Here is a 24,248-nt window from a genome sequence, read left to right as displayed (position 1 = left end):
TGCGATAAATTTAATCAAAATTCAAAACGTCATATTGATACAAAAATTTCTCGTTGAATGCAGTGTTCATGGGTTGAAACTGCCTTAAAATTTCTAGACTATCTTTAGAATCTCTACTTTCAAATCTGTGCTAACCCTGCTGCATATCTTGTTTCCATTTACCACCTATCAAGGCAGAAGAATTGCTGAAGAAAGCATGCTGCAGCTGTACCAATCAGCAGCAGAAGGTAGGTGCACCTTAGTTATTTCAAAATGGTGTTCAAATTCATTGAAATGTGCATAAGGTCTGTGTTGAGCTGGTTCGACAGGGCATTTATTGTGTGGGAAAGCAGCTTACTAGAGCTACAGGAAAGTAAATGTTCAAGAAAAATTTTTCTAAAGTGTGCTGGTTCACTCAATGATTTTCATTTAATTGCAAGAAAGGCATTGCACTAAATTTATGCAGGCCCTGTATTCATAATTTCCTTGACACTTACCGGAGTACTGAGTGAAAATATTCAAGACGACATAACTAGGGACTAGATTTATGTCAACACATGCAATTTCCATGAAACATCAATGATTAATATACCCAGGAACATAATTGAATACAGTTTGAACGTGTGTGAACTGTAACTGCACACAGCTATGCTGAAGTACAATGAAGAAACTTGTGACATTGCCATTAGATTTAGAGGAATGTATACAGCTAACCAACTATGACATCACTAGTTTGATACCTACCTTGCTTCACGTTTGTTCTTTCCCTCAGTTGTCAATTGATTGATTGATATGTGGGGTTTAACGTCCCAAAACCACTATATGATTATGAGAGACGCCGTAGTGGAGGGCTCCGGAATTTAGACCACCTGGGGTTCTTTAACGTGCACCCAAATCTGAGCACACGGGCCTACAACATTTCCGCCTCCATCGGAAATGCAGCCACCGCAGCCGGGATTTGAACCCGCGCCCTGCGGGTCAGCAGCCGAGTGCCTTAGCCACTAGACCACCGCGGCGGGGCTTCCCTCAGTTGTCAACTGCGTGCTCATGTGCACGTGAGGCTAAACGTAAACAGTGCATTACTGTCTTGCATGTTAAAAGGCCCTGCAGTGCTTTCCCATCTGCTGTACTGAAGTGCATGTAATGCTGGATACTGAGACGAATGCAAAAATAATTATTTAAATAGAGGCCCGGTAACAGAAATTATTAGCCTTTAAACTCCAAAACACCGACTGATGATGAGAAATGACGTTCTTTGTCACCTTTTACTCTCCGACTAAAGTCAACTGGTTCCAAGCACCGTGAGTTTTTTAGTGAGTTACTATAAGAATCGCCGCATGGTGGCCATTGTGAAGCACTCCTAGCGTCAGTGTGTAATTGTTTTAATGTTGTCATATTAAAACAGTTAGATAAGTTCTTGTGCCTTGGAGGAAGCATAATTTTTTTTTCATTTTTAATGCACAAGTGCGTTGCTTATTTGTGATACTAGAATACTACATTAGACTTACCGTGTCAAACGATTCGAAATGCTCGGTCAATTTCGGCACTATCACATACTGAAGCATAACTTCAGATCACCAAAATACCTGTTCTGTGCCACTGTGTTCCAAAAACTAAGTTCATTACTGAAATAAAATTATAATGGCATTGCTTCTGTGGTTGCCCCTCATGTAACGACAGCGCATTCCACAGTTTGAAAAAGAGAGGTGAAAACTGCATGCTTAATTTGAGTCAAACGACCTCTTCAATGTAGCCATCTAGGTTTACTAAGAAACCACTCCAGTCCTGCACCTCTACATCTCCTTCCTGTATCTGTACTACAACTGGGTACAATAAAATTGTCTCCGAAAATAACGGGCCAATTATCTGGCTGTAAAGTAACATTTGTAGCCTAATAAATGGGTCGGTAGCTGCTTATTTTAATGAAAATAAACAGTATGTAAAAGTTCCTGAATTTTTTTATTGGGACATGAAATAAAAACAGTGAATTGGTTTAGATTTAGAAATTGCGCTCTGAGAACTCTATTGTCATTTATTTAACTACCATAGGTTTGTTATTAAAGGAGAAAAAAGAGTTCAGATTTTCATGTTTAAATTTTGTGGTGAAGTCTGCGTGCGTAATGTCAAAGATTTTAAAGTGTAGTCAATGTATTTAGGTGCCACTGTCGAAACGCATATTCCTCAACCTTAAAATGTTAGGTCTGTGCCATCCTTTGATGACAATATACTGAATTTTCACCAAGTAGAAACCACGTGGACCCTAGTAGGTACCCTCAAAATATGTGAGGTCACTGCAAATGGTTTCGAAACTTTAAGTTGGCGATGCCACTTGCATGTTTTGCAAGTTTTCTCGCTTATTAGGTGTCTTGTCCCTGCAAGTTCGGTGTTTTGGTATCGTCGAAGGCTACTTTACTAATGGAGTGAGAAAAGTCATCTTGCCTTTTAGTGTCCCTTTAAACTTCCAATGTCTTATTACAGGTGCCAGAGCCAGGTTTACGGGGGTTTTTTGGGCCAAGGGAGGAAAACTGCCATGCTGCTGGAGATGACGTGGTTGATAGCCTTCAATATACGGTATGCATCAATGGTCGTTAGAAGTAAACTCATTCATGAACAGTGTTAGTGGATAATCATGTCCAGAGTAGGAGTACTTATTTTATAAGATTTCATGAGACTATAAAATTTGCTCTAGGGTTTTGAGCGATAGTTTTCCTGCCAGTGTGCTAATGTGTCATTGCTGCAGGCACTGGCAACTTCAGTGGTAGTTGCACACAACAAGTTGTGCAGGAATATGGCCCGTTAAGTAGGCATCGTGTCAGGGCATTGTTAAGTTTTAACTAAAGAAAAAGAGGACAAGTACTGACTCAACTAAACTTAACAACAAAAAATATGCAATAGATATTATGATTATGTCATTGTGGTGTCCTTGATTCACACGAGACCTCGCAATAAAAATGGATTTACTCTCACAGAACAGTTCCCATGCCACACTGGCTATACTTAAACGGCACAGAAGCAAATATCGTGTGTCCCTCTTTTTACAAATCGCCATCTTGTTTTACCTACAACAGGGCACGTGCACCTCATGCAGGCCCTAATAGTCTGCCAATAATATACACCCCAAACGCACATAAGGAAAAAAAATTTGCGAGCACTCTAATTAAAAGAAATGGGAATTCTTTATAGTACCTATCACGAGATTTTGCTTCATTCATGTGTTTGGTACTTATGTTCTGTCCACTTGTTTATCTTGTTCCATGTCCTTTTCATGCTTCATGTAAGTACCAACTTGCCCAACTCTCTAACTACCACAGAAAAATAATATAAATGGCTGAGAATTAGTCTTACTCACCATCCTTGTTGAATATTTTACCTAATTATTATCTTTTCGTCAATAGTTATGATGAATTACTACAGGTGTAAAGTGGGACAAATAACGTGCTGCATCGTAAACCATTACTGTGTTCAGGTTTATTTTAAAATGACGGCCAAGAGCAAAAGAAATTGCACTACATTGCTGGCATGAGCTGGTGCTTTTTGTTTAGTACGGCTCAATAAACATCAGTTATGACCCAGCATGCATATTTTTCTCCTGCTGTTAGCCTCTTTGGTTAATGTGATTTTCGCAATAACACGTCTTGCTTTCTGTCTCCCCATGAAATACATATCGCAAAGATTTCAGTACACGTGGCTCTTACAATTTCCCACTTCATTAGAAGTACTGAAATGTCGAAACGTTGTATAGCAAAGTTTTGCAATAAAATGAAGGCATTTTTGACACGTAGTGTTACTTTGTTTTTAGATGTTGAAATATTTGTGTATAAGTTGAATCATTTAAAGTGCTAGAATCTTGAATATTTACTTCAAATAAAGGCACCACGTGCTGCAATACCAGTGCCAGCTCCAATAGCACCAGCAGTAGCAGCACCAACACCACCACCACAACCACCAGCAGTGCTGTTAGCAGTGATGTTAGCAGACACCATCACCACCATCACCACCAGCTCTGACACCAGTGATGCCACGAGTAGCTCAGCGCTGTTCCGAAGCAGAGACTACCCAGGTAAGGTTCTCTGTAAAGCATTTATAGTTGCCTAGTATACGCCAACCACCCCTCATAACATGATCACTTATGAAGGTGGACTTACTGTCATCTTTTTTTTCTCCTGTTTACATTGTACAGAAATCTTGTGTGTACAAATGCCGAGTACTCCGCAGCTGCACCGGTAGTGCAGTTGCTGACCGCTTATTTGAACTCGGCGGGAATGGGTGTGCAGTTTGAATAATTGAGTGTAAAAAAGAGGAGATTTCCTACAAAAACAGCACCTTTATTGGCCTTGTAGCTAAAAAAACTTATCAATACTAGTCTGTAGATGCATGCCTGTGCACCACCAAGTCTGCATGTATTTCAACCGGTGTTTGGCCGAATAAACGGTTTGAGACTCCATACTTTTTATAGAATTTCGCAAGCAAGTTAGCAGCGAGTTCCCATAACTGGTGCTCTGGCTAAAGTGAAAATGGTCATCACATGGCATTTGGCGTCGACCTAAGAAAGAAAGGTGAAGGGCGCAACTCATGTATATCAAAAAAAGGGAGGGGGGTGGCTGGACAGGATCTCAGTGTTCCTGTAGCTTTTTTTTCATCTGTGTGGGTTGCGTCCTTCACCTTCTTTCTTCAGAATGAACCAGCTAGCCCAACAACATGTTCTAGAGTTTTTTACTTCTTGTGTTTTATCCGTCCAGTGTCTTCATGCTTTAAGAACAGCAGCAATATTAACAATGCTTTTAGCCATGTCCCTGTATACAAGCATTTTAATGACACAGCAACTATTGACAAGAATAACTTTGTTTCCCATGTGCCCCTTGCTGGCCCTGTGTGCACAAACTTAAAAGTGGTTGGGACATCAAGCCATTTTTTATTCAGGGACACACAGTCATGTGTCTCTATAAAGGGACACATGACTTAGTGTCACAAGTGTACATGGTGCTGTAAAAACCCACAGCTCGGATGCGCATAAAGTCTGAGGTGCATTTTGGGAACACCTAACGCAAAAACATATATATAAGCCTAGGAAGGCAGAAACTGAATACAATTATTTATGTACTTATCATGTTTACTCAAATCTAATGTGCACTTCCTTTTTACGGTAAAACAAGGCTAAAACTTGCATCCGCGCTAAAATTGAGCAGAACAGGAAAAAGCCTGCTTCTTGCATTGCCATTAGCATTTTAAAACTGGCGGTCTCTACGTGCATCCGACTTGGCTGTCTAGGTGCCATCTCTGCCATTGTTTCTTTCGCTTGCTGCAGTTTTTAAAGTCAAGATAGGAGCCAACAGACGGAAACACGTAGTGGGACAATCGGGGTGAACAGTGGAAGTGCCTCAGACAGGCTGGCCGACATTTAGATTGGAGGACCTATCTTTGTCATCTTGGCGTGTTAATTCTTAGGGGGTTAGTAGTGACGTCATCTGGTGGTGGCGCATGTCCCTGTTGATAATCGCCATCTAAAAATAAAAAACTATAAAAGAGAGGAGTGCAGTCCTCGCTTCATTTCAAGTTAGATGATAGCAGTTCAAAATGTTTTTGGAGGGTGGGGAAAATACGGGGGAGGAGGAAAAAAACAAGAAGAGAAGAAACGCGCAAAGTAGGAGCTGTGTGCTGCAAAGCGATGTCCACTACAGACGTGAAAAAAGGAAAGAGCTGGAAAGTTCGAAGCCTGCAGACATTTGCCACGTCCTGCCAACACAAAAGGTCACCGATAGCAGCGTATGTCTGTTCCCGAAAACCTACGAATGGGGTGGACGACAAGAAAGCAGTTACAAAGAGAGAGAGAAGCAGGCGGCTTACTTTAAATGCCAAGATGACGAAGGTGTCCCCGCTTCTCCCCCTGTTTGCAACTGCTTTCTTGTACTGCGTCGCATTCATTGGTTTTCAGAAACAGGCGTACGTTACCATCGTCGGCAACCTTTCGTGGTGGCCGGGCTTGACAACCACCTTCAGGCTTTGAAGTTTCAAGCTTTCGTTCATGTCTGAAGCGGCCACCGTTTTGCAACACACAGCGCCTACTTTGTGTGTTTTCCCCTTCCATTTTCCCCACTTCTGAGTGCATTTTGAATCATTGCCGTCTAACTTCAAATAATGCGAGCACTGCACTCCTCTAGTTTCTAGTTTTTTTTTCTTTTCATATGGCGATTATCAACAGGAACATGCGCCACTACCAGGAGATGACGTCATTACTAACAAGCCAAGGATGACACAGCGTCTTTGCAATAAAGATAGGTCCTCTTATCGAAACGTTAGCCAGTCTGTCTACAATGTACTAGAAGGGGGCAGTGGAGTGAACGAGGCGGCCGCGCCGCATCTCGGCTGATTCTCCGGCGGGTAACAGTTGCGGCGGCGCAATAGTCGCATGGTACTGAAGATCTCAGAAGCGTCTGCATTGGGAGCGCGCGTGCCCGAGCCGGCGAAAGCGTGTAATTGCTCGTTTTTAGCGCGTTTACTGCGTTTCTGAGGCTTTATCAGTGGGCGCACCTTCTACGCGCCATGGTGCATGAGTGAATATGCGGGCATGCCAAAATTGCGTCCAGACTATGACTGTTTCAAAAGCCTGCCGACCCAGAAAAAAATGTGAAACGGAATTTGCATGCATCCGCCTAGCTTCTTGCTCAATCAGTGTTTTGAGCTGCGTTACATCTTAAGTGGCTACTGGCGAACTACAACGAGAGAAGAAGTATTAAAACCGTGATTAAATTATACGCTTGTTTTGTCGGCAGTCTCTACGATATCCAGAGCAAAGTGTTCCTCATATGAGCTTACATGCACTCGTTTGTTTCACGAGAAACCCGAGTACAAGTAACGTTGTCACAACATTAATCGTTGACAACTCTGTTTTATCATGCCAGTTTTGCGAAGATAATAATTATTGCTTCCCAAAAGGCTTAATACATATCGCAACGAAGATGCACGAGCTTGCGGGGCGTGGAAAAAGAAGAAGAGTTGTGGAGCGGCGCATGGACTGTGTGGTTAGGTGAAGCGTTCTAGGCCTGTCTTAGAAGTATGCTGCTCTTTCATAACGCCATTTCACCTCATCTTTAAATAAACATGTTCACTCGTAACAGTTTGGTGGAAGGTGCCGGGTACATCAATCTGGACGACCCAGCTCTACCGATTTTGCGACGAAGCAGACGCTTGGCAGGCTTGCCACCGCAGCTACCACACATGGAGGACGAGGGAGCAGGCCTTAACAACCTCGTTGCTGATAAGCAACACGCTCACCCGCCAGGACAAGCTCACTGCGGCATGCCGGAACATCAGCCGAGGACCTTTTCGGGGCAGCCGGATGACGATGTTGAGGACTGGCTCAAGCACTACCAAAGAGTGAGTCGCAGCAACCACTGGAGCACTGCTAAGCAGCTGAAGAACGTGGTTTTTTTCTCGTGGGCACCGCGTCTCTTTGGTTCGACAACCATGAGAGTGCATTGATCATATGGGACATTTTCGTGGACGAGCTGAAGAGGTGTTTTGGTGACTCAAATGCTAAGGTCAAGCAGGCGGAGCAAACGCTTTCACGCAGAGCTCAGTTACCTGGCGAAACATGCTCCACTTACATTGAGGCTGTCTTGAAGCTTTGCGGAATCGTGAGTGCGACCATGTGTGACGAAGATAAGGTAGGTCATCTGCTCAAGGGAATTGCGGAAGACATGTACAGTTTTCGTATCACTAAGGAAGACTTACACACACCTACCGACCTAAGGAGACACTGCCGAGCGTATGCAGCGCTAAAGAGAAGGAGAGTCCTACCGAAATTTGAAGGTCTTGACAATGTTCCCACGATTGCAAGTGTCAACCTTCCATCGCAGGACATCTCTTCTCTTATAAGACGAGTGGTTAAGGAATAACTTGCTCAACTGCAAGCTGTGGACACCGCCGGTGTCTGCCATCAGTGTGCATTCGACCTATGGCCCCTTGAACCACTGGTACCTTGGATGCGACAGAGCTACTTTGAGCCTCGCCCGAATTACACTGATCGGTTCGAACGAAGGAGTGAACGGCCACTCAAATACCAGGAACGCAGGCAAGCTACATCACAGCGGTTCACTCGTCGGCCACCATCGCCCGGCTTTTATGAACCGACGAGGTCTACTTCGCCGGGGACGACTAGACGCGACACCCGTACTTGGTACAACTGCGGGCTACCTAGACACATCGCTAGGTACTGCTACCGTCGCGAGCAGCGAGCTCCACGAGGCCGCAAAATCATCTTCCGCAAGACCCCCTTGTGTTGTCATGGTTGAGAACAAAGTGAGTGTTTTTGTAGACAATGTGAGTACTGTTGCATTAGTTGATACCGGTGCTGTCGTTTCCATAATGAGCATGTCTTTTAAAAATCGCCTTGGGACAAAAGTAATGTTTGCTTGGAATCAGAGTGCTACGTTGCGCGGCGTAGGGGGAGAAACGTTGAGCCCGGTTGATGTTTGTTCTGTTTTACTTTCTGTTGAAAATCAAACGTTTCGAGCTGAACTAACGGTGCTTGCACGAGCCACCCACGAAGTCATTTTAGGTATAGATTTTTTGCGGGAATGTGGTGCAACGCTAGATTGTGGTAATGTGGGATTATTTTTTGTCCCGTGTTGCCGTCTCTATTGACGAAAGATACCGTTGATGACTGCTTGGAAGTGTTTTTTGTGTCTTAAGACATGTGCTTGGCCCCGTATACCGCAATGTTTGTGCATGTAAACTCTTCGCGTTCTTGGACGGGTTCCTACTACAGTTTAGCCAAGCCGAACTTCAGTAACGCGCTTAAGAAAAACGTTATTGTGCCTCCTTGCCTCGTGCTCAATGTCGGTGGTTGTGCCGATTTGTGGACTGTGAACTTTTCTGCGCAGTCCATATATCTGCCTGTAGGATTAAATTGGCAAGCTTTCAAGAGCAAAGTACTCTTACCATATGGTCACTCCAACTGTCGGTGGATGTAAAGAAACCCCACGCCAACTCGTACCCTGACTATTCTGCCAGCATTGACCGTATGATCAACAAGTAACTTCCATAAACTGAACGGTCCCTGCTGCAGGAGGTGATCGCATGCTACGCCTCAGTCTTTGACTTTCCCAAAGACGAGACGTCTACCGTTACGCCACCGTCTTCACGTACGCAACACCGCATCTATACAGGCCAAGCACCACCAATACTCCAGAATCCCTATCGCGTATCGCTTTCCGAAAGGAAAGTCATCGCTGAGCGAGTTGAAGACATGCTCAACAAGGGCATTATACGAAAATCGTGTAGTCCATGGTCAGCTCCTGTAGTTCTAGTCAGGAAAAAGAATAATTCATGGAGATTCTGCGTAGACTATTGTCGCCTTAATGCCATCACAAAAAGACGTCTACCTTTTGCAACGTATAGATGACGCCGTGGACGGCCTGCATTTTGCCTCATATTTTTCTTTTGTTGACTTGCGTTCTGGGCAATGGCAAATTCCGATGCATCCCTCAGATAAAGAGAAAACAGCCTTCGTAACACCAGACGGTTTTTTTAGTTTAACGTTATGCCCTTTGGTTTGTGCAATACTCCAGCGACATTCGAGAGATTTATGGATACAGTACTCCATGGACTAAAATGGGAAATTTGCACGTGCTACTTATATGACGTGATTATCTACGGTAAGACTTTTCAAGAGCATAACCACCGCTTGTCGCTTGTGTTTGAATGCTTACGCGAAGCTGGCCTTGTTTTAAACTCAAAGAAGTGCCATTTTGGAGAGCGTCAAGTCCTCGTATTAGGCTTTCTCGTGGATAAAGAAGGCGTGCGACTAGACCCACTGAACACCGCAATGATTCGCAACTTTGAACCACCATGAACAGTGAAGGACCTGCAAGGTTTTCTAGGTCTGTGCTCATATTTCCGCCTATAAATTAAGAACTTCGCACAACTTGCCTCCCCACTGACGTCCCTTTTTCATAAAGGCACACCGTACTTGTGGGAAGATAAATGTGAGGCTGCATTTCAACAGCTGAAGTTTTTATTGACTTCAGGACCCATCCTAAAGCATTTTGATCCTCATGCTTTGACTGATCTTCTTACTGATGCTAGTGGGTTAGGTGTTGGTGCTGTGCTGGTCCATCTCTGCAACAGCCGTCAGCACGTCGTATCGTATGCCAGTCGGACACTTACCCGAGCAGACAAGAACTACGCCGTCACCTAGCTTGAGTGCTTAGCAGTCGTCTTCGTCATGCAGAAGTTCCGACTATATCTACATGGCCGCGAGTTCACAATAGTGACCGATCACCACTCAGTATGCTGGCTTGTAGGACTTCCCGACCCGTCTGGCCGGCGGGCTCGTTGGGCGTTGCACCTCCAAGAGTGCAGCTTTTCTTTGACCTATAAGAGCGGACGATGTCATACAGGTGCCGACTGCTTATCCCGCCTTCCTTCAGTGCACACCAACGCTGATGACGATGACATTGATGACTATTTAGTTTCTGTCTCATCCGACTTTCCAGATACCGGAAGCTTCAAACGTGAGCAGCAGCGCGACCCTACTCTGAAACTCTTGCTCGGAGCTGCACATAACTCCGTTGACAAGAACGTTAATACTTCAAATGGCTTGCTGTATAAAAGAAACTATTCAGCCGACGGCCTCCCGTTGCTTCTAGTGGTGCCGGAAAGCCTGCGCCAGGTCGTCCTTCGTTCTATGCACGATGACATAACATCTGGTCATCTCGGTTTCACACGTACGCTACATCGACTACGTGAGAGGTTCTACTGGCTGAAAATGTGGAAGACCACAAAACAGTACGTCGCCAGCTGCGCTGTATGTCAGCGCCACAAGCGATCCACCACTGCCGCGACAGGTTATTTGCAGCCCATCCCTCCACCTGGATCCCCTTTTGAAGAAGTTGGCATCAACTTGCTCGGACGCCTTCCTAAGACCCCATCGAGCCACCGATATTTTATAGTGTGCGTGGATTATTTAACGCGTTATACGAAAACAGACGCACTGACATCGGCCACAGCAGCCGCTGTTTCTTTTTTTCTGTTACAACGAGTCATACTGCGTCACGGTTCTCCACGGGTTGTCATCAGTGACCGTGGATGACAATTTATCGCCGATGTGGTTGAAGAAATTTTGCGCCTCTGTGGCTCCTCTTATCGCCATTCCACCCCTTACCATCCGCAAACTAACGGTCTCACTGAGAGAACAAATCAAACTCTCACAAATATGCTATCGATGTACGTTGATGCTGACCACAGGAGCTCGGACGCCGTCTTGCCGTTTGTTAGGCGTAAAACACCGCTAAACCTGAAGTTACGCGACATTCGCCCTTCTTTCTGCTTTACGCAAAAAATCCACGGAGTTTTCTGGACAATCTATTACCTTTCTCGCATCAGGAAGATATGCCCATCGCTCAGACGTTGTGTCGCGCTGAAGAAGCACGTCAACTAGCGCGCCTTCGAACATTGTCTTCTCAAGAACACAGCAAGAGTAGCTACGATGCCAAGCATATCCCCGTAGAGTTTTCTCCTTGCGACTACGTTTGCCTGTGGATTCGTGTTCGTAGGAAAGGATTGTACCGGAAGTTTCTAGCAAACTATTCCGGCCCACTCGTGATAGTCACTCGTCTCAGTGACGTGAATTACGTTGTCGCCCGAGTCACAGCCGATAACCGGCGTTGGCGCACTATGCAAATTGTTCACGTAGCCCGCCTCAAACAATACCACCATAGGCCTCGCTCGGCGAGCTTCGTCTGCCGCCGGGAGAAATGCAACGAAGATGCGCGAACTTATGGGGCGCGAAAGAAGAAAGAAAGTAGTGGAGCGGCACTTGGACTGTGTGGTTAGGTGAAGCGTTCTAGGCCTGTCTCAGAAGTACGCTGTTCTTTCACAACGCCATTTCACCTCATCTTTAACTAAACACAGTCACTGATAACAATAATAAACTTATTAAAACGACTTACAAACATGCTAAAAAGTGCCATTTGTATACATTGCGTGTCTGTTATTCTGCGCAAATTCATTGTAATTAATTCTCATTTTGTATCGACAGCATAAATTGTGCTGTTTTTCAAATATTCCATTGGCGTAACGTCATTGCAAGCGAGCAAATTTATGACAATGTTGTCTATTATAAGCATAGTTCTATTATTATTATCAAAGGCGTACGTAGGCAGTGTTGCATCGTGTTTTGAAAAATTTACCTTCCATTTATATGTACACAGTAAACACACACACACACACACACATGTATATATATATATATATATATATATATATATATATATATATATATATATATATATATATATATATATATATATATATATATATATATGTATACGTATATATATATATATATATATATATATATATATATATATATATATATATATATTCATACAATGCCCCTTAGCTCAGGTACTATTTTAGGCGGTGCATTTCTCGTCCGACTACATTAGATTTGAACTAGTTTTGAGACTGTTGAAAAAGTGAAATCTACAGTGCGCGTTTGTGGAGACACGCTATATTCAGCTTCGCCAACTGTAAACTACTGGCGCAGAACTACCCAGAACGCCTGACTTTAGCACTTCGTGGTCGCTGTGAGTGCGTATAAATATTTTAGAATACCCTGAAAAGTTAAATTGCGAAAACATTTCATGGTGTTGGGCGTTCAGATTCCCTTCCTCTTCCCTCTTTACTTATGGCTTTCTGGTTCTGCTGCGTGTGACACAGTAATCGTTTCTTTTAATCTCACAGATTTCTGACCACAGCTAGCTTCAAATAAATCGGCTCAGTTATTCTGAATATCATAGGCACCCAACCAGCGAAGAAAAAGTTAGGAGAAGAAATAAGTATAAGACACACCCTTTTTGAATTATTTCGATCTCTCACAAGGGCTTTTATGGAGCTCAAATTCAGTAGATTGGCGTGTCATATTTCAAGGGCTATGTCATAATGTGCTAGGCATGAATGGTGGGCAAGTACGAAGAAGTCTGCACCAAGAAATTTCGACGGAGGAACCGAAGCGCATATCAGTTCCTGCACGCGGCCCACGGCTCTTTCAGTACTATTCGACGGCAGCGGCGCCACTGCGGGCAACGTCGAAGAAATCAGGCGGCGAGGCGCGGTCACGCCACTCAACACTTCTAGTACACTTTAGCCTGAGTAAGACACTTCCGGTGTTCACCCTGATTATCGCACCATTTGCTGCAGTTTGTATGTGTGTCCTTTGTTCACTTCAACGTCATGGAAGTGCCAAATCTAAAGTCTCAGAAGTGTGCACCTTCGTGCCACATATAGAAGAAAGGCCATTACATGTGCAGAGGTGAACAGAAATCAGGCTGTATTGTGGTAGTCTGAAGTCATCAAATTGTCATGTGTGACTTGTGCAAACGAAAACAGATCTTTTACTGCAAATCTTCCCGAAAATGTTTCAGTGTACCAAAGGAGGGCAGATTCTTTGAAATCAAAAAGCTGCTTACCAAATTATGTGCATATACAGTGAGCGGCGGACTCATCATGCAACTAAAATTGCCATAGTGGCAGCTGTGTTAGCGGCCAGACACGCTTTGTTGCGTTTGTTTTTGGCAATTAACTAAAGTCGCATCTCGATAATTTAAACTTGAAGGGGCCCGAAAATTCGTTCGAATAAAAGAAGTTCGAATTAATGAAAGCTAAAGGAACGGAGGGCTCACCAAGTAGGAGCGCATGTGCCTTGTGCTAACACACGAGAGGGGAGCTTCCAAAGACTTAAATTTATTCAAAAATCTCAGGACATCTGTCAATAATTGAAGTAATCATTGAACGCATCTGCTCACGTTTGCATTCACCGAATCAATCAATTTTGCACGCTGTTTGCAAAGCATTTAACTACAGCTTCAGCGTTCTCCTGGCAGGAGAAGTAGCCCGCGGCTATGCCCAATTCCAACACTCTATAAAGACGACAGCAACGACTGTGACTCCGCTGCTACCCTCTGCTTCGCAGCAGGAGCATGGCGAGCACATGACGAGAAAGGAAGAGCATCTCCACGAGGGGGGAGGTGCAGATCGGCATTTGAGAGAGAACTAACACTCCGGGGCAGCTTTTTTTTGCGTCGCGCGCGGCATTTAAAGGAGAAGGGTCTCTACGTGGCAGGGACAGAAACGGGAGAAGCGTGACACAGGCGCCAAGATTGGCATTTTGAAGGAAAGCAAACATTCTGCGGCAGCCTTTTTTTCCTTTTCTCTTTTTTCTTCTTTGCGCGCAGTGTCAAGGGGCCAGAGATGCCGTCCCGGGATTGGGCATGGTACTTAGAGCATGGGAGATGATCTAGACTCCAATCAAAAGCTTTCAAGAGAGCACAATAAGAGCATTTTAAGAGCGCCGTATGTTCTAATAAACCGTTGCAAGTGCTTGCGTCTTAGAATTACAAGGTGTTTTCGCCTATTAGAATACATATAGCTTTGACGGGACCCCAGCGTGTGTTCGGATTAAGTGGAAGTTTGAATTGAGCATGTTTGAATTAATGAGGTTCGACTGTATAATGTATTGTAAACAAAACACCTAGTTTTTTTATTCTGCAAAATTCAATTTCTAATTTGTTTTTCTCCCTTTCTGTCACCATAAACGGTTGTGCATTAAAATAAATATTTCAACTTTTTGTTTTTCTTGCCACTAAATACAGGTGTGTGTTGCAATCACGAGCACGGTAGAATCGAGTAAATAGGTATTCACCGTCACACGACATACTTTATTTCAAAACTTTGTCAGAAAGGCCCTCCCCCTGCATTTTATATTCAGTGCCGCTGGGATGTTTTATATTGAGCACTTTTTGAAGGCAAAAAGAACAAATGGCTTGAAAATGCTGGCCCAAACCTCTTCAATCCATGTGGAAGGCGAGGGCCACTCCCTACTTTGTTTTTCTTCCTTTGTGTCACCATAAACTGTTGTGCATTACAATGGGTATTTCAATTTTTCTGAATTCTGGCAAGAAACTTTTCAAATCAGCATATAGTATGGAGCATAAATGTTGCATCATGAAATTTGAAAAAAAAAACTCGGACTATATGTCAGTTTTTACAGTAATATATTTGACTCTTTGTATCCCATGTGCCACGTTGGTGGCAGTTTTATATCAATTTTTTTTCTACCCCGAAATTTTCCTCAGGCACTCATGACCCCTAGTTGTCACAAAGGTGAAAGTCCCAGCTTTTACTTAGGTACACTTGGTTGGTGGGACCATTGGTACAGCACTTGAGTGCTGCTTTCATTGTAGAAATGAAGATCACGTGCAGCCACCAAAGACAACGTGTACTTAGCTTTTTCATGGTTCTCTTTTAAGTGTAATATCTTGTTATAATAACAATACCTCTATTCCTTTTCGTGCAGTCTACTAAACAATACTAGGTTGTAGGATTTTTGTGCCATTCAATATTGACAACCTTCTGTGCAATTTAGGCTTGCATAGATATTTGTGGCACTCGGAACTAGGAAGTTCAGCTTTTTCCTGTGTTCCCAAATGTGCTGCAGTTTACAGAATGATGGAGTTTTTTTTATTTTTTACAGCAAAAGAACCTTAGGAGTATCTAAAAATCCTAAAAGGGTTTTTATTGATGAGGTCAAGAGTTCAATGACAAACAAATCGAGGACATTTTCTTTCAAAATGAATATCTGATTCAAAGTGAAGACAAAGGCTTGGAAAAACGCAAACTGCGTAGAAATGTATATTCTGCCTGACAGAAAGCAATGCATTGATAGTGAAAGCTCTAGAGATGGTGAGGATGAAAAAGTTTAACTTACATCCAGTCTGATTAACAAAAAAAATGATGGTACGTAGTGAAGCATGATAGAAGAAATAGAAAAAAGCAAGCCAGAAAAAGTCACCTGTATTTATGTTCAGCTATGGAACTGAATGTACTGATGTGTACTCGCATGGGTTGCATCACATATGCTACCCCTTGATACAGTATAAAACCACTCCTCTAAACAAAAAAACAGCTGGGAGAATTATATGAAAAGAAAAAGTAATATTCAGTTGCACATGTGTAGTGGGACCATAGCTGCAAAGGTTGAATTGGGGAAGTATTCACAGTCTCAAGATTGCTTTTGGTGAGGTCTGGGTACGTGCCTCGTGCTGAGTGATCATGACACTACAGTATCATTCAGCGTGTATGTTTACGTTCAAGTTTTCAACTGAGGAACTTCCTGGTTGTCATAGAAATTACATCCAACTTTATGTTCCTTTGTCAGAATTGTTTTTTTACAATTGAGAAGTCAAGAGTAATAAACAAAACTTCATAAAAACTTGCATTAGAGCATTTATTAAAAATTGCTGTTATTATCCAATAACGATCTTCATTAAGTCAATTTGTATTCTTTTATGCAGAAAGATCTTGGGAATGGACTCAACATCTCCGAAAAAAATGGCTGTTCCTGATGGCGCAGCTAAAAGATTGTATGTCAATCTGTATGTTTTATTTTTCTGCATTATTGAGCTGCCTAAACGTGCTTCTGGCATCATATGTGTTTATGATTTATGTATTCAGATGCATATGAGGAACACCTGAAGGTGCATGAAAGCAAGCTACCAGACGCTCAGCGTCACCGGAACTAGAAGCATCATCTGGCAGATTCGTTGAAAGTTCTGAAGAAGTGAGCTGGAAGAAGCATGCGGGAGGGAGGGGTACCCCCTGCTTTTCCCGGCAAACCAGTCGGAGCAGTCGCCGCCTACCGGTACAGGTGACATCGCAGCAGCAACCGTACCCGCAAAAGATGGTTTTTTATAAAGTGTTCACTTTCAACTTACTGTTACACATTGTTTTGCACCATCTTTTTGTGGGTGAGCTATCACTCGTGGAGTGGTGGTGCAAGGTCACCTTATTTGTAGTCAACATTGAGGTATGGATGCCAATTGATATCACAGCTAGAACACAAAGAAAATAAAAAATATTTAGTCCTTGCAGCAAGGCTGCTGGTGAAATGCGTGTAAACGCTTTTCTTGTGCAAGGACTCATTTTATTTAATTCTAACAGAAGCTACATTTATTATGCCGTCCTAAGCAGCTAGGGAGATTTAGCTGGCATTTTTACATAAAACCCTGCAATATTTTGCTGGAGTATGAAGGCAGCTTATGATGTCCAGCATATTAATTAGGTACCTTCTTAACACATTTGTTTCTTCCAAGCCTTTGTTCACTCATCAAAGCTGTGTTCAGATAGCACACATATTTCACACTCATGCAACATATTGAAAAAGAAATATTCATACATATTTCTGCACAGTACAGCGTCGCAAACAACGTGAATAGCCCATTGCTTTTACTCGAGATCTAGGATGTCTGTTTGATCTTTGCATAATGCAGCAGATAGCTGCATGGTTTCTGCATTATGCTGATTTCCGTAAGCTGCTTATCGGGCATATTTTGCATGATATAGCACTTTCCGTAACGTAGAAATGTCCGCATCTTTCCGCACGATATCGCGCTTTCCGTAAGCTGTGGATATCCACATCTTTCCGCACAATATGGTGCTCTCCATAAGCTGCGGATGTCCGCATCTTTCCGCACAATATGATGCTTTCCGTAAGCTGCGGATGTCCGCATCTTTCTGCATGATACTCCGCATCATATGGCTTTCCGTAGTCCAATAATTGCGTATGTAGGGATACGTATATACGGAATGTTTCAGAAAGGGTGGCATAAAATAAAACGTGAGCGATCCGCTCGCGTCACCGCCAAAATTGGTGCAGGATAATGGAATGCGATTCTCCGTTAAACGGAGTGCTGCGCTGAAATCATTCGTCACAGAAGGATTCGTCATGCGAGTGGTCCCCACGACATCAGCGTGTGTATACAGCCCGCGTCATGAGCAGCTGTCTACCTTGCAAGCGACAGCTGCCCGGATTCGGACCGCTCCTGGCCTTGCCTGGACTCGCGGCCGCGGGCTTTTGTCGACACGGTGCCCAGCGTGTTCTGCTGCACCCTGTGCGGAGTCATACCGGCGTTTTCCAAGGGGCTCACTCCCTGCTGTCACGTCTTTTGCCAGCCGTGCTTCGACTCACTCGTTCAGCGAGAGCACCGCTGCCCCCTAGACCAAACATCGCTTGCTTATGACGCGGTGGAGACGCGGGATTCTGTCCGCGGGGGCATATATCAACTGCGAGCTCTCTGCCCGAACTCGTCTAGTGGCTGCTCGGTTGTGGCATTTCTGTTGGAGCTCAAGGAGCACTTTGCTAGTCTATGCGACTTTATCCAGGTGCAGTTCCCGTGCTGCGGGACTGCTGTCCTTCAAAAGGCTGCGCTGAGCCACTACCTTGATGACTGCGCGGGCACACAACGCTAGGGCGCGTCGCCAGTTTGGTCGGACACTTCCAGTCTGGCGTCCGACGAGGATGCATCTCGCAGGTCGGACTATAAGACGCCTCGGTCAGTGAAGGATTCGAACAAAGCTAAGAGTCCAGGAGGCTCTCCAGTCTGAATCCACGAATTCAGTTCCGAAACCGCAACGACGGTCGAAAGCAACACGAAGACAGTTTCTGCCATCAGGGTCCTGCTTCACGAGAGCAACGGAGGTTCCATTCGCTCAGCGTCCCGTCATGTGTGCTGGGTGCCTTCGGTGGAAACTTCTCTTATAAAGACGGGTCGCAAGGGTGGCTCCTCGTCAAAATTCGATTTTCCTAAGCGGGTGACCGCGAAAGCGTTGAAAAACGCCGTGGGCGTCCCCGGCGACGATGTCCGCGGGACTTCTGGTCGCCCACCAGTGAGGTGAAGCTAAAAGAGCTCGCTGCCGGATGGTTTGTCTCCAGCAGGGCCATCTGCGTCGCGCTGAGGATCGAGTAACCTTCACTTTATATATTTTTAAATTAAATAATAAATGCCTAAGACAAGTGGCCTGCATGTGTTTACTAGATTGTGAAGACACCGTGACACGAAGTGGCGATCTGTTTCTGCAGCATTCGAGCGGGTGTACCTGCAGATTCTGCGGGCATGTATCAGTATGACGTAGTGATGCATCGCAAAGGGAGCATCATGCAGTGATCGAAGCTGTTGAAAGTTTTCCAAGTACATCACACCTGTCTACAAAAATGTGGTAGTTTTGTGGCAATAGCTGAAAAACGTAAGACGTGTGACGCTGTAATATACACGTCTCAAATTTAAATAGTGATAAAATTAACTTTCATTCGAACAAGACCTGGTCGTGCCGCTTTATCTTTCCCCTTCTATGTATACACACTGCGAATATTTAAACAATCTGTTATGAGCTTTGTTTGTGCAGACGGGCTCGACTGCAATTGGATTTCAGTTGGTTGTGACGCGATATTATCTAAATGGCTTTTCGCACTCCACTTGCGAACTGCCCTATAAGATACGTGGCATTGGTTTTAGTCTCCGCAATTTTTTCGTGGAACCATACCCTCTTGCCACAAATTTCGACATCGAAGACACGAACGCGTTTTCGTTCGCCTCCGTCCATGACAGTAATGTTTAAAGATTATAAAGTCAATGTAGTAGAGCGCATACGTTTTCGAGAGGACAATGTTTGTGCGAAGATTACTTTCATTTATTCTTCTTGAGAGACGTCGTGTCCTATTGGACAAAATGTTTGAAGTTGTCAGTGGGAAAAGCAGCTCGAATCAGCCAAATACCCATACCTTTGAACCAAATTGTAACCGACAAAAGCCGCATCTTTTCGAGATCAATAAAGCTTTGGTTTGGATTCAAAGGCTAGAATGTTAACTATAATAGTGTAGTCAAAGCGTCCTAACAGATTTTTAAATGTAGTCATAAAATAATTTCACAGCAGGTGTTTATTGCCTCAGTAATAGATAAAAGGTGCTAGATTGGTTGTTGCAGTTGCATAAATTATTTATTTAGGTACAGGATAGGAGAACATGTTAAAAGGCGTAGCTCAGGTGTTGGAGTCACTACTTGCCAGCGTTCGACACAAGGCTCGCACTCTTGATGATGATGATGATGATGATGATGACCTCAAATGAATGGCACTCACCCCCAAAGGGGTTGAGCAAGAACAGGGGGGCAGGATACTTAAGCAACAGCGCCAGTACGGTCGCGCACAAACATCGTTGTTGTTAAATTCAAAGGCGATATGTCATCCCTTCCTCCCATAGATGAAGTCTCTATAGCTTTAGGCACTAGGTGACCAGCATCGCTACATTTAGCGAATGCGTTTTGGTTTGAAGTAAGTTTTAATGCTTTCTTCGCTGCAGACCTACTTAACAGAGCGTTTTTTGTAAAAATTGGGTAACAAATATTAACAAAAAAAGCATCTTGGGATGAAATTAGGATATTTCTGCGAAAATCAAACAAAGCCGGCTGAGTCGCTCGCGGCAACCATTACAACCTTGTCATTGCCTGACCTGTCTCGCCTTAACACGCTTACCTTCTTGGTAATTCAGTTTTCCCCTAATGACCAGCGATTATCCTGTCTACGCATTTCATTCCCTTCCCATTTCCATTTACTCTTCTCGATTTCAACTATATCCTTATCCCCGGTAATTTCCCTGATCCACTCTGCTCTCTTCCTGTCTCTTAAGTTTACACTATAACATTCTCTTTTCTATTCTCCCTGCGTAGTGCTCAGTTTACTCTTAACACTCTTTGTGAGTCTCCAAGTTTCTGCTCCGTAGCTGAGTACCGGCAAGATACAGCTGTTATATACGCTCCTCTTGAGGGATAGTGGAAATCTACCTGTCATGATTTGAGAGTGCTTGCCAAATGTGCTCCACCCCACTTTTATTCTTATAGTTAATTCAATCTTCAGGTTCGGCTCCGTGGTTATTACTTGTAAGTAGACATAGTATTTTACAATTTCTAGTGCACCATTATCTAACTCTAAGCGCTGTTCTCTTCCGAGGTTGTTTTACATTACTTTCGTTTACTGCAGATTAGTTTTAAGACCTAGCTTTCTGCTCTCCATGTCTAACTCCGTAATCATGAGTTGCGATTTGTCCCCTGAGTTACTCAGCAATGCAATGTCATCAGCGAAGTGCTGATTACTAAAGTATTCTCCATTAACTCTTATCCCTAACTCTTCCCAATTAGGCCTCTGAAAACCTCCTTTATGCACGCGGAAACTAGCGTTGGGGAGACAGCATCCCCTTACCTTACACCCTTCTTGATTGGTATTCTGTCACTTTACTTGTTAAGCTCTGTGGTAGTAGTTGATCCCTTGTAGATATCTTTCAGGATGGTTATATGTGCTTTGTCGACGCTCTGATTCCGCAGTGTCTGCATGACATGTCTCCCACATCGCCATACTACAGTGGCGCAAATATGGCACCGTGCATGGACTCCTCAATTTACGATGTTATTGGCCACGTTTCTGGAGGCTCGCGAACCTGGCAACCCAAACAGTGATACCGCGACCTCCACATGGGCAAGAAATGCGCAAAGAAAACAGGTTTTTCTAGAGCAAATGAGGCCAATGCCCAAGCTCAGGCTTGCCGGAGAGGAGTACGCACTAAGGAAAGTAACGATGCGAATATGGTCACTAGAGTGGTTGCAAAGGGGTGCGTCACGATGGCTCGGATATCGCAAATTTGATACAAAACAAGGATTTTCGTATATATCAATAGCAAACGAATAAATTTGAGTACGTCAACCTCGATCCCTCTGCTTGCATACTGTCTCTTTTTGTTCGCGATGGTGTTGTTTTCCTTGAATCGTTTGTTGAATAAACAATACTGACAACACTACTGGCATGCATATTGCAGAAGGATCAATTATTATTGTTCATAGTGCGAGCAGAGCAGTACGAGAGTAACTGTCATATAAATAAGGTTTATAGCAGAGCACCACTGTTAGCGAAAAAAATTCTCGCACTTGATTGCTCGAATAACATAATTGCAGGCATATAGCCAAGTATTGTAACTTATGGTGATTGAGTGTCTCCCATACGTTTACAACTGTTCATGCAGTTAGCAGACACCCTGCGATTGCTGTGCACATTTCTCTTTCTCTTCTTCTCTACGCGTTCAGCTTTTTTTAGAACATACCGTAGGGTACTAGTGTTTTAATGCGCTTAAGGAAATTGGTAAACTGATGACGACAACGACGACAGTGGTGTCGAGCCAATTGTACACAAACATACAAGAAAAGCGTTTTTAGGTGTTCCCTGCGCCATTCATCTTTCTTCTTTTACTAAATCTCGCTGCAGCAGGGTTCATGGCCAAGCCCACGTGATGGGTTCAAACAACCCCACAAAACATGTACAGCACGTCCGTCTGGTTTGTGTATTAGGCCATCCCGATAATAATAAATGAAGCGGTGGAAACCGTAGTGGCCGCAACAGTTAAATGAGCTGTCCTAAATATTCTAAAAACATTCTCCAACAATACGATCACACGGTTTAGAAAATGTAGAATGCAAGAAGCACACAGCAAGCATTCTGTTCTAAAAGACTCACATTTTCAGCACTCCGGGTTTTCGTCAAATAGCACGTGGTGTAGCACAAGGCTATACGAAGTTACGTTACCAGAAGAAAGCCTTCAATAAATTTTTACTTCTTGGGAAGGAATGAGTTTATTTCATTCTTTCTCATGAAGGTAAGGAACAAATTTGGATAGAAGAGAAAGAATGAATTTATTCAATCTTTCTCTTCAATGTAACTATTGTAATCAAGAATGAACGATTACGCAATTCTTCTTCGAATCTCGCATGCTTCAAAACAAGGGGCAAAAATATCTCAAAGCACCTCTTCGCAAAAGTGGCTTTGAGCTCTCTAAATTGGCCTGCTCTCTAAATTGTCAGCACTGCGGCTCTACAATCAAACAAAAGAGACAAATGTTGCCATGTTATCATCATGAGAACATCTGCTTATGTATTATCAATTATATTACATTTGTTTTCTAATTTTAGGGATTAACATTCTTTTACTTACTATTTCATTGAAAACAATTACCCCAAATAGTTTTTAATCTGTATAAATACTTTCCAGCAACCCCCCTTCTTTTGTTTTTCTTTTCGCAAAGTACGTTGCCACACGTTTCGTGGCCAATCCCCCGTAGTGGGTTGTGTCACTTTTACAGCAAATAACAACGGTCAACAAAATGAAAAGGAGACGCGAGGAAGCCTTGCGCCGCTGGAATCTTGGAAAAACAAAAGAAAACGGAAGCGGCACGAGGGCGAGAACAGCGAAAGGAGCTCCTTCGAATCCTCCAAAGATATCGGTATTTCAAATCAAAATTAAGTTACAAAAAAATTGTAGGAATGACACAATGCTGAAAGTTTAGGGCAAATTCACCTTAAAATCGGCCAATCCACTTTTTTGGGTACGAGCCATTTCTACAGGGAAACAACAACAACAACAAGAGAAATTCCGGCTACTTGTGACTGCTCTCAAGCCTTGTGATAAAAGGCACTAAACGATGGACACAACTTCGTAACCTGTTCTAAGTGCATGAATTTTCTTCTGCTGTACGGGGGTGCCCGTACGTGACGCATGAGCCTGCTCATTTTACTTCCAATGGAGCTTCGAGCACCGCTGCAACGACTCCTAAGCATCCCTTCCGGGACCTATTGTATGGTTAACTTTCTTCTCTATGTATATGTGAACTGTGAAGTGTACAAATGCTACCTCTTCACATATTGCGAATGACGGGAGTGTTGTGTCAATGTATACTGAGTATACCGTGGGTTATCTGTGCCTTTATTAAATGTCCGTATGTGTGTCCTACCAAGGCGCCGGATTCACCTTTCGTGTTTGTGAAACCTGTTACGGTGTATACAATACACTGTGACACTTCAGCTACTGGCTCCACTGAAGAGAAGATGAGAAGTAAACAGTTCGTGCGAACTTCTCGAAAGCAAGCCTCATCATATCAAATGCCTCATGATAGTTATGTCCTCATATTACCTCCACAACTGATATGTCCAATACTCATTAGAGCAAAGTCGAGCTAAAAGAGTCTAAACAAAAATTTTAAACAAGCTTTTCCTCTTCTACTGTGCCCTGATTTTATTACCTTTTATAAATAATAATGTTGATGTTTTTTGTACATTTGAATATTTACGCATAAGTCACCCATTTCTTTCGAATGTGTATTTCGGCACTGTACATAGTCTTACGAATTATTATTCTCTTGGTTTGAGTTTGTAAACATATTTCTTATCGTCCTTAGGGCGAAACGCGGGGCTGATCGTAGCGTGATATTTTAAAGCATATGTTCCGGATATAATTACAACTTTTTTTTAGTTTGGCTTTTGAGTTCCTAAAAAAGAAAATTTTTGTATTAATGTTTGCAGCATATAGGTGGAGACACCTTGGTCAGGCAAAAGTAACCT

The 24,248-nt window shown here is 43.4% G+C and overlaps 1 protein-coding gene across 1 annotated transcript; it reads left to right on the top strand.

Moving 5' to 3' along the window:
* Positions 1 to 16,616: 16,616 nt before the first annotated feature.
* LOC142775476 (TNF receptor-associated factor 6-like) lies at positions 16,617 to 18,288 on the top strand. The gene is made up of 2 exons (XM_075876882.1): positions 16,617 to 16,687; positions 17,841 to 18,288. The coding sequence occupies exons 1-2, from the start codon at positions 16,617 to 16,619 to the stop codon at positions 18,286 to 18,288; spliced, it is 519 nt and encodes a 172-aa protein (XP_075732997.1).
* The last annotated feature ends 5,960 nt before the right edge of the window (positions 18,289 to 24,248 follow it).

This window comes from Rhipicephalus microplus, chromosome X, assembly GCF_043290135.1.
Source record: "Rhipicephalus microplus isolate Deutch F79 chromosome X, USDA_Rmic, whole genome shotgun sequence".
NCBI lineage: Eukaryota > Metazoa > Arthropoda > Arachnida > Ixodida > Ixodidae > Rhipicephalus > Rhipicephalus microplus.
The sequence above is the reverse complement of the archived record's forward strand: the minus strand, read 5'-3'. Positions and strand labels throughout refer to the sequence as shown.

Coding starts and splice junctions, on each gene's coding strand:
- LOC142775476 (XM_075876882.1), top strand. CDS start 16,617: ATGCGGGAGGGAGGGGTACCCCCTGCTTTTCCCGGCAAACCAGTCGGA. Junction 16,688..17,840: donor GTCGCCGCCTACCGGTACAG/GTGACATCGCAG, acceptor TGCAAGCGACAG/CTGCCCGGATTCGGACCGCT.